Genomic DNA, 13,843 nt, shown 5'->3' with positions numbered 1-13,843 from the left:
GGCCCCATTTGTTGAGCACCTACTACATGCAGACTCCTCACTTCGTTCTCCACGTGCTTTTCCCAGTTACTCTTCACTGCCCACCTCTGAGGGTGGGGACTCACACCCCGTTTCTTAGATGAGGACGCCTGCACAGTCACCCAGCTAGTGAGCAAAGACCAGGGATGGAAACCAGGACTGGGTGTGGTCTGTCACTCACACACCACCCTGCCTTTCAGGGCTGGGATTAGATGCTGAAGACAGGATCTAAGGTGACACCAAGGTCGGGGGAGGAGAGGAAGGGGGGAAGGAGGATAGGGGAAGCAGAACGAGGAGCAGAAGGAGAAGAGGGGGCAGGAGGGAGGATGAAGCGGGGAGAGGAGCTGCAGTAGCATCCTCCCCACAGCTGACGTTCCCTGAGCTCTGACTTCACCTGTGTTCACTCCCATAACCCTCCCTCGTGACAGCCCTCGTGGTACCATTAGGTGCTATCGTCATCCTCATTTTACAGATGAGGAGATCAGAGCTCAGAGGGTTGCAATAACTTACCAAGAACACAGAGCCAGAAAGCAGGTAGCTGAGAAACTGCTTATCTAATGAGCCCAGTACTGTGAGCAGGAGCACTTTGATCATGAGCAGGACCAGAGGATCCTGCTGGGGATTGCAAAGCCAAGCCTTCTTTTTGCCAAATTGCAGAAAGAAATTAAATTGGTAGATGCGCAAGTTTCTCAGTTTTGAATATTTCTCCTTTAATTTTTTTCTTAATTCTGACCTTCTCTTAACACTGACCTTCTCCATAGCCAGTGCTTACAGGAGATGAAGTGAATTAGAGGCAAAAATATTGAAGAACTTTAAAGCTTTCCAAAAACACAGCAGGAAAAGAAATATATGAATAGATACTTTTGAAAAACCAACAGAAAACTTGAAATTGTGCTTGGTTGACTACCTTTGTTTTGCTCCCAGGCAGTTTTAGTTGTAGTTTCATGTTGTCATAGAAACTTGAATTGTCTACCAGGAAGTGGTCCCTGGTACCTGCGATGGACTCACCACCTCACTATTTTGGGGGCTCCACCAGGAGGTCCTTACTGTAATGAGCTTGGCTGACTAAACCAGAAGGGGACCCGCTCAGGAAAGCTGGGGGGAGGACACCCTATCCCAGTCTATCCCGATGTCTGTCTGACATTGCAGGGCGTCTGGCCCCAATGTTAAATCTGCTCCAAAATGCGTTCATTCCTCGAGTCAGACCCAAGTTGGACACAAGGATGTGGGAGCAGATCAGAGCCTTGGCCTTGGTGCCAGACGGACCTCAGTGGAGTGAGTGACAGCACTTTGTGGACAGGTGGCTTTGGGGGGGGGCGCGGGGGTCGACTCACCTCTGAGGCTCCGCTCGCTCATCTGTAAAGTGGGCGGAGTCATGGTGCCCATCACAGAGGGGCGTCGAGGATAGAATGAGAGGAGGCGTGAGCAGCACTCAGCTCAGTGTCCTGTGTACAGTAGGTGCTCAGTAAACACGCGCTGGCGTGGGTGCCCTTGTTCTCGCTTACTGGACGGAGGAGGTGATGGAGCTCGGCCCTGGCTGCACAGCAAGGTACCGGCCATTTAAAAAGCAGAGAGTTTCCTTGGACCCTTGCTCGGATGCCCGGTCGCCATGGCTGTTCCAGGCCCTGCGTGGGTTGGACCAGTCCCGTCCCTGTCCCAGTGCCGGCTTCCGCCCCGCCTCACCATCCTGGAGCTCAGGGTCTGGTTTCCTTGCAGAGTAAAAATGCGCCGCACAGCCAGGGCGAGTATGACGTCTACAGCACTTTCCAGAGCCACGAGCCGGAGTTCGACTATCTCAAGAGTCTGGAGATAGAGGAGAAGATCAACAAGATCAAGTGGCTCCCTCAGCAGAATGCCGCCCACTCCCTGCTGTCCACCAACGGTGAGGCGTGTGTGCGCGCACGCGTGTGCACGTGTGTGTAGGCATGCGTGCTCTTATGCACACGTACTGTAGCAATGTGTCATCAGATGCCATGTTTCACCTCACTTACATGGTGAGCTTTTTCCTAGGTCTTTAGAACTCCTGAAAAATAGTATTTTGAGCAGCGGGTAAATTCCATGCAGTGAATACACTCGTTCACCCTCTCCTGGTGGTCGGACGGGGGCTTATTCCCTCTGCTGTAACTAGCAGCTCCTTGAGCATGTCCGTGAATACTTTAATTTGGGGACGGACAAAGGAGGCCAGGTCAGGGAAAACAGTCAACACTCAATTCAGACTTGCCTCTTTATCCACAACCCCCAGAATCCCAGACCACCCCAGAGTGGAGGGTGTCACCGGGTGATCTGGGGTCCTCAGTGGATGGTACAGGAGGAGCCCTGGTTGCCTGGTTGCTGGCCATCTGCCTCTGGGAGATGGTACGCATCCCCAGGGAGGCCCCCAAGGAGGCTCCCGGCCAGACCCCTGCTTTGCTGCGGTCCACTCAGAGGCTGCGGTTCCTGGGGCCATCTGGCCTCTGCCGGCAGTGGGCCTGGAGCCAGAGGCCCCGCTTCCCACCTTCATGTCCACCTGCTCATCCTCCTTCACCTCTCAGCCCCATCATAAAAGACGCCTGGGGTGGGAGCTAGGAGGGTCCTGGCTTCTGTCCCAGCCTGGGGACCTTGGGGAGTGGCCTTGCTTCTCTGAGCCTCAGTTTCCTCACCTGTGCTCCCTCTGGAGTTGCAACAAGGGTGGAGGGAGGTGTTGCCCACCCAGCACCCCGAGGCCAGCCAGTACTGCTCCAGGGTGGATGAGTCTTATAAGATGATGCCACCTGCCTACCCAAGGGAGTCAGACTCCTTAGGGCGGTCTTCACGGCATCCCTGAAACCGGTCAGACTCAAGCCACCACCCCATCTTTGTGTCCGAAGGCCGGCTCTCCCTGCCCCCACCTGGCCAACACCCCGCCTCACCCCTTAGGCCTCCGCTGGGTGTCAGCTCCCACTGAGCCTTCCCTGACCGCTCAGCAGAGCGAGGTGTCCCTCCCGTGGGCCTTCCCACCCCTGCTGACCCTCCAGGGCTTGCCCTATGGAGCTCCTGCCATTCTGATTGTCTGTGTCCCCTGAGGGGTGCCTGGCACGGAGTCATGTTCAGCAAACCCCGTCTCAGGCAGAGGGGCCCTTCCCAGGCGCTGGAACAGAGGCAGTGAGCGGTCCCCCACCACCAGAACAGGTCACCCAGGGCAGGAGCCCCTAATGCAGTTAACAGCCTGGCCCTGCCGCTTCCTCTTCTGAACCTGACGGCTGCTCTTGCCTCATAGGGTTTTGGGGAAGCTGGAGGGAAATGACATCGTCAGGAGCTTAGAACAGGGCCGGCGTCTGAGCCTCGTTCACGTGTTGCTTTTTTGTTTTTAATCATTTAACAGAGTGTTGTTCTCTGCCGCCTCTTCGGAGGAAAGGGCAGCTTCAGGAATTTCCTAACACCCACACCCTCAAAGCTTCCCAGTTTTGAATCCCAGCTCCTCCCTTTCCCAGTAGCCTGTCCATGGGCACCTGTCAAGTGTTTAACTGATAGCAGTTTCTCCCCTTCCTCCTCAGGAGCATGGAGGTGATTGTTTTGGGTGCTGTACTAAGAACTAACAGGATGGGCGTATGTGTGTGTGTGGGCGTAGACAGATGTGGATATAGACGTAGACTTAGATATAGATATATAAGCAGAGGTTTATTTTCAGGAATTGGCGTGCCTGATTGTGGAGGCTGGCAAGTCTGAAATCCGCAGGGCGGGCTGGAGACCCAGCGAAGGGCCTGGGAGTCTGAAGGCCATCTGCTGGCAGAGCTCCCTCTTCCTCAGGGGACCTCGGTCTTTTTTCTCTAAAGCCTTCAGCTGATTGGAGGAGGCCCACCCACATGGTGAAGGATAATCTGCTTTAGTCCATGGATTTAAAAGTTAATCTCATCTTAGAAAATACCTTCAGAGTGACATCCACACATTTGACCAAATACTGAGTAGTGTGGCTTAGCCAGGTTGACATCTAAAATGAACCATCACAGCTGGTAAAGGTTACTCTTTTGATGTTCTTGGCAGGATTCCAGAGAAGTGAGGCTTCCGGAGAGCTGAGTTTCTGGATGGGCGGGATGCATCTCAGGAAATAGGATGCCAGTGAAGTGTAAAGAACAGGAAGCTTCGTTAGTACAGTTTTTGCGGAAATTAGTTGAAAGACTGATAACTGCCCTTGAAAGGGTCATGCCCTTTGACCCAACAGTTTCACCTTTGGGATCCATTGTGAGGAGCTCGAGCATGACGACAAACGTTCCCTTTGCAAAGATGTTCGTAGCGTCAGTGGACAGAAGGAGTCAAATTAGAAAGAAACTTCATGTCCAAGAACAGGATAAGGTTAAGGAGCTTGTGGGTTGAGGCACCCTTATCTAGCAGACTCGAGTGGGTACTCCATTCTCCATGCTCGTGTTCACCATGTGTCTTGTTTCACTTTGTTCTATTTTTAAAGATAAAACTATCAAACTATGGAAGATTACCGAACGTGATAAGAGGCCCGAGGGTTATAACCTGAAAGATGAGGAGGGGAAGCTTAAAGACCTGTCCACGGTGACGTCACTGCAGGTAAGATGTGGCACACGGACAGTTCCGGCCAGCGAAGAGCAGTTTGTGCTTTATTACACAGCGAGGATTTCAGGACTGGAAGGGCCATGGCGATCTGAACCACGGTCAGGTTCCGATCCAGAACTTTAAGAAGCCGGGCTGCTTAGTTGCTGGGTGGCCGCCATCATGTTCCTGCTCTGTGCCTCAGTTTCCTCCCCAGCAAAGCAGAGAGGATCATCTTTCTTCTGGAAGTCCCGTGAGGATGAGGCAAGGTGATGCGTGTCCATGAAGCCCTTTTCAGCTGCACCTGAGGCTGGAGAGCAGGTTCTCTAATCCCTTGTTATACAAATAGGGAAACCGAGGCCCAGAGAGAGGCAGCAGCTCTCCCAGAGCAGCTCAGCTGAGCAAGTGGCAGAGCCAGGAGGAGAACCTGTGAGCGGAGCGTTGTGGGTTCCCGGCCCTTTGCCGAGGGTCAGAGGGACACCCAGAACTTGTGATTCTTGCAGCCTTTATGAAGGCTCAGTGCAAAGATTGCCTTGAGATGAGAGCGGCCTGGAAGGGTTAAGTGGCAGAGCCGTGTGAAGGCAAGCGTTTGCTCCCAACGCGATGAAAAGCAAAAGGACTCATGTTTTTGCGGGGAGGCCGGGAGATATGAAAGAGTTCTGGAGTCGCAGGACCCGGGTTCAAATCCTGCCTCCGCCGCGTCCTGGTGGTGTGACCCTGGGCGGGGCTCTTGGCCACCACGAGCCGCTGATTCCTCATCTGGAACAAGAACAGACACTTGAGCACGTGTCTCCCAAGCACTCTGGCTATAAAATCATTCAGTCCTCAGCCACATCCTATAGTGGGTATGATTGTCATCCCCATTTTACAGATGAGGAAACTGAGAGCTGGATCCAAACCCAGGGAACTCTAGCTCCACAGTCAGCATCAGCATCCAGTCTCCTCCGTGAAGTGGAAGTGAAGCTCCTGCCTCCCAGGGCAGCCATGGGCATGGTTAGCGGCTTCTCGCAGGAAGCACACTGAGGCCGCCTTGTCCGCTGGCTTCCAGAACCCTGCCTGGAAGAGGGTGGGTGCTTTCAGCCACCCATGTGTTTGCTGGAGGTGATGCCAGATTTATTCATTCAGCCACGCTTACTGAGCACCTGCTGTGTGCCGCCCAGCCCTGCTCTAGGCACCAGGAGGCCACAGTGAATGAAGAGTCTGGGGGCAGATCCGGTCTAAGCCTGGGACAGGTCCTGCTCAGGGAGGGGGCCTGAGTCCCAAGACTGAACGAGGATGAGCGTCGGGAGGTGACTGCGCTCTTCGGCAGATTTGAAAGGTCTGAGTTCACATCACACGGAATGCCGTCTCCCTGGGTTCCTACCGTGGCTGTGTTTGCTGCTCCGAGCGGGCAGTGGTGCTGCCTGGTGCCGCGGTGGTGCTAAGGCCCCTCCAGGCTCCCAAACTGCTCACAGACCCACCACTGCTGGTCAGATGGCTGTGGCCGTTTCCCTGCTCTGTGCCTCAGTTTCCTCACCAGCAAACAGGAGATAACGACTCGTTTTCTCTGCAACAGCTTAGCAAGCGCCCCGCACTCAGCATCCAGCCGACTGTCATAAATATGAAATGGCAATGTTGTTCCCAGAAGGAGGAATAAATGTTTAAACACATTGGCCTCTAAATGACTGGCAAATTGCACAAATAAATTCTGAGAAAGCAGGGGAGCCAATTAGCTTTGACATTGAATAACGGGAGTGAGGGTGCCTCCCCGCTCCCCCCACCTCCAAGCCCCAAGAAAGTTTATGAGGGTTTCATCTGGTGGGAGGAGGCAATTATCACCTCTTGATTGGCCTGGCATTTGCGGCAGAGCCAGTGGCCCATGGGAATCTTGTTTATTTCCCACCCAGCGTCTGAGATTTTTCTCTGTTATGTCACACACATCCCGAAATGGCACTTAACTGTAAACTAAGGCTGAAGGAGAAGAAAGGGGGAAAGAACGTGGGTGCCTGGGTCTTTCCTCATCCAGCCTCTCACCTTGTCTCCTCCCCAGTTCACCCAAGCCTCCCGAACCTGGGAAGCTCTCTACCTAATCTGGGCCATTTGTGCTAGAGGCAGCTATTATTTACCGAGAACCTGCTCTCTGCTAGGCCCTGTGCTAGGTCTCTGGGATCCCAGAGCTGAGCAAGGTGAGATTGAGTGCCTACCCCCAAAGTGTACCCAGGCCCCCAAGGAAATAGAAATGGAGTCACCCCCACACTGGAGGTCAGCTCTGTGACACAGGGACACACAGGAATGCCTTTCTCTACCTTGTTTATTTGGTGAACTCCTATTCATCCTTTAAAACCCTATTAGCCTCCACCTCTGAAAGTCTTTCCTACACGAGCCAGATGAATCCTTATCCTTCTGTGTGCCCTCTAGCCTTTTGCATCCCACACTGCTCTGTCCTTAGTGTCCATGTGTCTGTCCTCCTGTCCTTCACCTTGACTACACTGTACCTTCTGGAAGAGCGTGGGTGCGGGGAAAGTTTTATTCACGAAACCTCCAAACCTTCAGGGCAGGTTTCTCTTCCCTCTTCCTCTCCTCTTTTTGCTTTCTGACTTTGAAATATGGTCTGGGGATGGCGGTGCATGGCTGGAGCACTGGGTGAACAGTTCCAAGGCTGCCAGGGGAAAACAATGTTGCCGGAAGGAGGGGGGAGCAGACTGAGATGCTGAGACTTTGCTAGGCCAGCGATGCCCTGACCTTCTCCAGGAGCAGGTGTGGCTTGAGAGAGACTCCAGGGATCCCCAGGGCAGGTGGTGGCCATGTCCTGAGGGAAGGGAAGGCAAGATTCGGAGCTGACGTAGAATATCTGACACCGGCGGACATGCGGAAGGCCCCATAGAGGGGCCCAGACACACCAACACTGACACGCGAGCAGACAGTCCCGAAGCACAGACTCAACACAAGAACCACCCAGAGCCAGGTGCATACACACACATGCACACTCGGGCACATGCATGTGCACACTGACACACTCATGCATGCACACCCAGGCTCACACACCCACACAGGCTCACACTGGGCGCCCTGGTACATGAGGACATATGGCGGCTGCAGAGCTGCCTTGTACCAAAAGGAATGCTTAGTGCTTGCCCACCCCGACTGCAGCACCAAAGCTGTCACCTCCCATCTCAGCTGTCCCCCAGGGAGGGACATAGCTCATTTGTTCATTGACTCACCCATTCACTCATTCACCTGAAGACCTGTCTGTGCTGGGCCCTGGGCTGAGTACCAGAGATACAGAGATGAACACAAGAAGACACACAGCGCCCCTAAGTGCTGCCCAGTCCATTGGGGAAACAAACAAGAAGACAACAACTTACCACGTGGTCAAGGCCATAATGAGGGATTACAGGGCCTTGGGAGCCCCAGGGAGCCCCAGGCCCAGCCTAAGAGTAGGTATGTTTGGGGGAGGTCCCCTGGGAGAAGGAGACTCTCTAGGGTCCCACGTCAGCCTGTTTCAGCCCCTCCCCATATGTCACCTCCTGGTCACTCTTCCAGCCGGGCACCAGCCCCTGCTTCCCTGTCACTCTGTCCCCTCACCTGTTTTATTTTTCTTTAGAGCACCTACTGCTTCCTGAGACCACACACACACACACACACACACACACACACACACACACACACACACACGTGTATCAGCCTATCATCTTCTCTCCCACGTGAGTGCAAGCAGTGGGTCCCCCATCACCTGCTGCCAGCCAGTTCTGAGTGGATTCATGCCCTTCTACCTGGTGCTTGCTGCCCGGGGCTCAGGAGCCCTGCAGGTAGCTGACAAAGGTCTGCGTCCCCCTTCACCGGAAGCTGCTCTGTTCCTCACTCCGAGGATGGCCTTGGGCACAATTCCCACTGCCCCTGCAGCACCCCCCTCCCCCCACCCCCATCCAGGCCCACTCTGGAAACTGTGTCTGTGTAAGCCCTGGCTCAGCCACCCCTAGTCACCCCCCGAGGAGGGGGAGGAGGGCACTGTGGACCGAGTGATGTTCCAGGCGCACTTGACCTGCATCAACTCATGGAATCCTCACAGAAGCCCTGAGCAGGCGCCAGCATTACCCAGTGTACAGATAAGGAAACTGAGGCCCAGAGAGGTGAAGGCCGCAATGGAGGTAACACTAGTAGGCGGCTGGGCAGGGTTGAAGCCAAAGTCAGGTTTCAGGTCTACACCTTTGCACCGTGATGCCCCGGGGGCAGTCACACCTGGCTTCTGGTCCTGGCTCTGTCATTTCCTGCCTCTGTGACTTAGGAAGCCCAGTTCATCTTGGCATCCAGTCTTCTCATCGGTCACATGGGGATGGCAATGCCAGCCCTCATTTTCTGGGGCTGGGCCAGGGAGAGATCAGTGAGGCCGTGTCTGTCTGTCTGTACCTTTGAAGACCTTACAGTTTACTGGAACGGAGAGTCGTGCCCAAAACACCCCGCAGTGCACACCGAGAGCCCTGATAGCAGTGTGTGCAGCGTGCTGGGGGTGAGCAGGGGTGTGGCAGGCTGTACATCCAAAGGGCTGTTAACTCCAGATCTTGCAGGAGGAGTTGGGGTGAGCATTCTAGGCAGAGGGTGCAGAGAGAAGCAAAGCCATGCTATCTGACACTGTCTCTGGGAGTTTGTACGAGTTCCGCTAACACCAGCGGCTGTAACAGCCCCAGGGCAGAGTACACAGAAATGTATTTCTCACTCAAGGAAAGCTCCGGTATAGGCATCCTGGATGGCACACGGCTCTCCTGCAGGGACACAGGCTCTTTCCATCCCATGTGCCTCCATCCCTAAAGCCTGGATCCTCGCCTTCTGGCTGTGGAAAGGGAAGGGGGCAGAGAAGGCACAGCTGCCTCTTAACCGTTAAGCCTTGGCCCCCCAAGTGCTGGGCATCAGTGTGCTCACACCCCATTGGTCAGAACAGTCATGTGGCCGCACCCAGCTGCAAGGGCAGCTGGGAAATGTAGTCCCTGCCTGGGCAGCCACTTCCCCGTGACAAGGGGACACAAATGTTTGGTGGAAAATCTGGCTCTGCTACAGTACCTTCTCCTTCCATTTTAGAAATGAGGAAATTGGGGTGCAGAGGGGTTCAGCCATTCATTCAAAGTCACGCAGCAGGTTCAGAACCAATCCCAGGAGGCCAAGCAAAGGAGGCAGGCTTCCCTGCGGGGCTGGTGCCAATGGATGTGGCCATGTGGCACTGCTTACTTCTGACACAGGCAGGATGGACACCCATTGGCGCGCTCCACGCCTCTCCTGGCCTCTCGTTTTGATCACGTGGCCCTGGACGTTTCCTGCCAGCACCCCTCCCCCATCACCTCTCCCCTTGCGCTGACCGCCCCTCTTCCTCCGCAGGTGCCCGTGCTGAAGCCTATGGATCTGATGGTGGAGGTGAGCCCCCGGAGGGTCTTCGCCAATGGCCACACCTACCACATCAACTCCATCTCCGTCAACAGCGACTGCGAGACGTACATGTCCGCGGACGACCTGCGCATCAACCTCTGGCACCTGGCCATCACCGACCGGAGCTTCAGTATCCTTTCCTGCCGTGGCGCGGCCCCACCGTTGACGCCGCGGGCCGGGTGGCTCCCGGGTGGGACGTCGGGACGTCAGTTGGCCTGCTGTAAGCCAGCTGGCTTGGGAGCTTCTGCTCTGTTCAGCCTCTTCAGCGGGGTGCCTCCTGGCTCACAGTGTGTGCATGAGGCCGAGGTTTGGAATCATGATGAGTTTATGAAAACTTTACAACTGTGGCCGCTGAGGGTTACGTTTGACCCCTCGCCTCCTCCAGGGTGGCCATCATCCCGTCATCTGGGGGCCTCACTGGGGACCATGGAGGGGATGGAGTCCTGGGTCAGCCCTCCTGGGCAAGGGGTGGCCGACCACCCTGAGACAGTCGACTGAAGGCTTCTCTGGACCTTCCTCCCTGGGCCTGAGGCATCAGTGTTTGATGGACAACCTTGGGGTCCCGCCCAGGGCTTAGAGGGACAACTGGGGTGTCATAAGCCCAGCTGGATGGGGTCAAGGTAGGCAGCCCTGCTTGGTGGCCCCATGTGTCTGGGTAATAGGATTATAGGATTGACTCCGGCCCCCACTGACTGGTGAAGAAAGAACATGGGCCTGAAGAGGGGCCCAGGCTGAGGCTTGGCCCAATGAGGGCTACAGTGGACAGAGCAGGCAGGTTACTACCTACAGGTGTCACTACTCTACAGACAAATAACAATAACAACAATAATAATAATAATAGTAATAATGCCCAGTGAGGCTCTGTGCCTGATAAACACGTGTTAATGTGAACTCGATTCATCCTCACAGTAATTCTGGGAGGTAGGTTCTTTACAATGAGGAAACTGAGTCACAGAGAGCCCGGGCTAACTTGGTTAGAGCTCACAGCAGCCAGTGGAAAGCTGGGTTCAAACCCAGGCCCTCCAGCCCCAAGTCCTCATTTCCAGCCTTTCCACCCAACTGCCCTTTGTGAAGGATGCTGCCCAGATGTGGGGTGGAAGAAGGTGGGATGACCCCCCCCCAAGAGATGTCTCTGACTGTCCACTTGGTGCTGGGTGCCGGGTGGCCCTGGACACCCAGAGCTGAGACCGTACAGCTCCTGCCACGAGAAGCTCCCAACACAGGGGATCGCGCCTGCTGTGCTGTCCTCTCACAGGTCAGGATCGGGCTGTGTCCCTTGGAGCAGAAGCCAGAACTGGGGGGGAGGGAGTGGGGCAGAGAAGGGAGCAGTCGGGGGGGGCGGTTAGAGGAGAGAAGGAGTGACAAACGGCTTCTGGGGGGCCAAGAGCCAGAAACTGGCCAGAGACCACAGGGCAGGGAGACCTCGGAGCTGGGAGGGCTGAGAGCAAGCATCTGATGTTCCCTGAGCCCAGCAAGAGGGTGCGGGGCAAACGCCTGGGCTTCGGAGGAGCCACTGGGAGTCTCTGGGAGTCTGCTTCTACCACGTTAAGCTCTGTGACCTTGGCGAGTCACTGCACCCCTCTTGAGCCTCGGTCTCCTCCCTAACCGTTCCCCCATAGGATGGCAGCGTTCAGCGAGCCCCTGTGAGACACCCAACACCAAACCGGTGCTTAAAGCGTGTCAGGAAACATTAGCATCTGTTTCCTTCCTCCCTCCTTAGTGCTCGGGGCCTGGAAGGCAGAAGTGGATTGGGATGGTCGGGAAGGTTCCAGGAGGAGCTGGGGCTGGAGCTGCTCTGAGGGGTGGGGACTCAGTCTGGCTGCATGGAGAGGGCCGGGCTGGGCTGGTCCTCTGCTGGACCCTCCATTCAGGCACAGACCCCAGCAGGTCCCACCCCTCCCTGGTGCTTAGACACCAGCTAGTCAGGGGTCAGAACACCCCTCTCCAGCTGGCTCACGCAGAACAGACGTTTACTGACTTATGGAACCAAGAGAGCTGCAGGTACAGATGGATCCAGGGGCTCAGTGTCCTGGGAGGGCTCTCTCTGCTTCCTGCTTCTGATCTCTGCTCTGGCTTCAGCCTCCACATGGTGGTGAGTTGACACCAGCAGTTCAGGCCCCACCCTCCCAGAGTAAAGTCCAGGAGAAAAGAGACCCGCTGTCTCTGAACTGTCCCACCAGGTCCCCAGGTGGCACCCCGTGGGCTCTGCCTGGACCTCAGGGGCACCCCTGAACCCATTTCTGTTGGGGGTGCAATGCTCTGGTTGGCCAGGACCCTCCCTGGTGCCGGAGGGGTCAGCTCCACCTCCAGCAGTGTCTGAATCTGGGAAGGGTGGTCTCCTTGGGAGAAGCACTGCTCCAGGAGCTGGGGGCCCCTCGTGGTGGGCAGCACAGACAGACATCCACTGCCAGGTCTGAGGTGCTGACCTGCTTCCCAGCAGAATAACATGAGGAGTCACACAGGAGCTCCAGGTCTGCACACGGGGCAGGCGTGGGGCTCAGCTTCCTGCACAGCACTCTACAGCTTAGAGAGCAGCTTGCCGTTCTCAGTCTCACTTGGCGCTCACAGTGACATGAAAGCCGCCCATCAGTGGCAATGTTATCATCACCCAACTTTATGGATGAGGAGATGCAGGCTTGGGGAGACCGGGGCTTGGCCCAAAGTCCCCCCGCCGGGGACAGAGTCCCGTGGCCTGGCCCAGTGCTTCTTGCCTTGCCCTCGGGCTGCAGCCTTGGGACAGCGGCACCCACCCTCCTGGAGCCTGGGTTTCCTTATCCTAGGACTAGGGTGGGGACGGTAAGCCCTGACCAATTTATCTCCCTGGGCTATTATAAGGATTCAATGATACCGTGAATGCAGAGGCCCTTTAAAAATTGCAAAGCCCTGCAGCTGTGGAAGGGATTGTTTGATTTCATTCGTTTAACCATCAATTTCTCTTCTGTCCCAGGCTCCATGCTGAGCCCTGGGGACACAGGGACAAATAAAAGAAACTCAGCTTCTTCCTCAAGGACCTCATGCACTGCTGGGAGACCCAGCCCTGACCTGGGTGGTACCAGCCGTGCCATCCTTGCTGTAACTCAGGTCTCCACACTGTGCCTGGGCTACCAGGGAGGACTGAGAAGGAGGCAGGGTTAGGATGCTCCCAGTGGCTTGAGGAGGCTACCGAAGGGCCCAGGGCGCGCAAGGGTGACGTGATGAGGCAGGAAGGTGGGGGGTGGCCAGGACAGCTGCAGCGGGCCTGGCTGATGGTGTCAGTGGGGGACTTACTCCTGGGGACCACGATCTCCAAACATCGATCATTTGCAACCCTCCTTTGCAAGTGTTACTATGTCTGTACACCGTGCATTCTCTCATTTACTTTTCCAATCTTTTTCTAATTTGTATTAATTTTCTTTAAGTCAAGTAGCTTTAAGTTTGCCTAAATAAATGCATTTTGAAAGGGACTTTCATTTTACTACCATAAATGAAAGTGAAACATATCACATACCATAAATAGGAGGTAGCTATAGAGATAAATGAAAAAAAAAAAAAAAAGGGAATGAAATCCATCTTCAGCCCTGTCCAGTAGAACTTTCTGTGATGCTGGAGAAGTTCTCTATTTGCACTGTGTGGTGTGGTAGCTTCCAGTCACGTGTGCCTATGGAGTACCTAAAATGTGGCTAGGGTGACCGAGGAACAGAAATTTTTATTTCATATAGGCTGAATGAATTCACATTTGGAGTTGAATAGCCACATGTGCAGATCTGTAAATGCCACGTGTTAGACCCCGAGGCTAGTTCTTTCTGTCGGACTTGGGGATGAGGAGGTACTTCAGGTGTTAGAGATATGATCCCGCAAACAGAGAGCTTCTCCCTCGTTCAGCAAAAGGACTAGAAAGTATCAATAACTGAAAGCCTTGCTTGGTGTCTGAGTCTGT

General features: G+C 55.0%; 1 protein-coding gene across 2 annotated transcripts in view; it reads left to right on the top strand.

Annotated features, from left to right (window-relative positions):
* PPP2R2C (protein phosphatase 2 regulatory subunit Bgamma) overlaps positions 1-13,843 on the top strand; it is a 136,731-nt gene that overhangs the window by 85,336 nt on the left and 37,552 nt on the right. For both annotated transcript variants that reach the window (XM_060147660.1, XM_060147661.1), the window contains exons 3-5: positions 1,735-1,900; positions 4,439-4,551; positions 9,880-10,057. In XM_060147660.1, the coding sequence (XP_060003643.1) occupies positions 1,735-1,900; positions 4,439-4,551; positions 9,880-10,057 (457 nt within the window). The remainder of the gene's footprint in view (positions 1-1,734; positions 1,901-4,438; positions 4,552-9,879; positions 10,058-13,843) is intronic.

Source organism: Lagenorhynchus albirostris, chromosome 4 (genome assembly GCF_949774975.1).
Source record: "Lagenorhynchus albirostris chromosome 4, mLagAlb1.1, whole genome shotgun sequence".
Classification (NCBI taxonomy): Eukaryota; Metazoa; Chordata; class Mammalia; order Artiodactyla; family Delphinidae; genus Lagenorhynchus; species Lagenorhynchus albirostris.
This window is presented reverse-complemented; position numbering and strand designations above follow the sequence as displayed.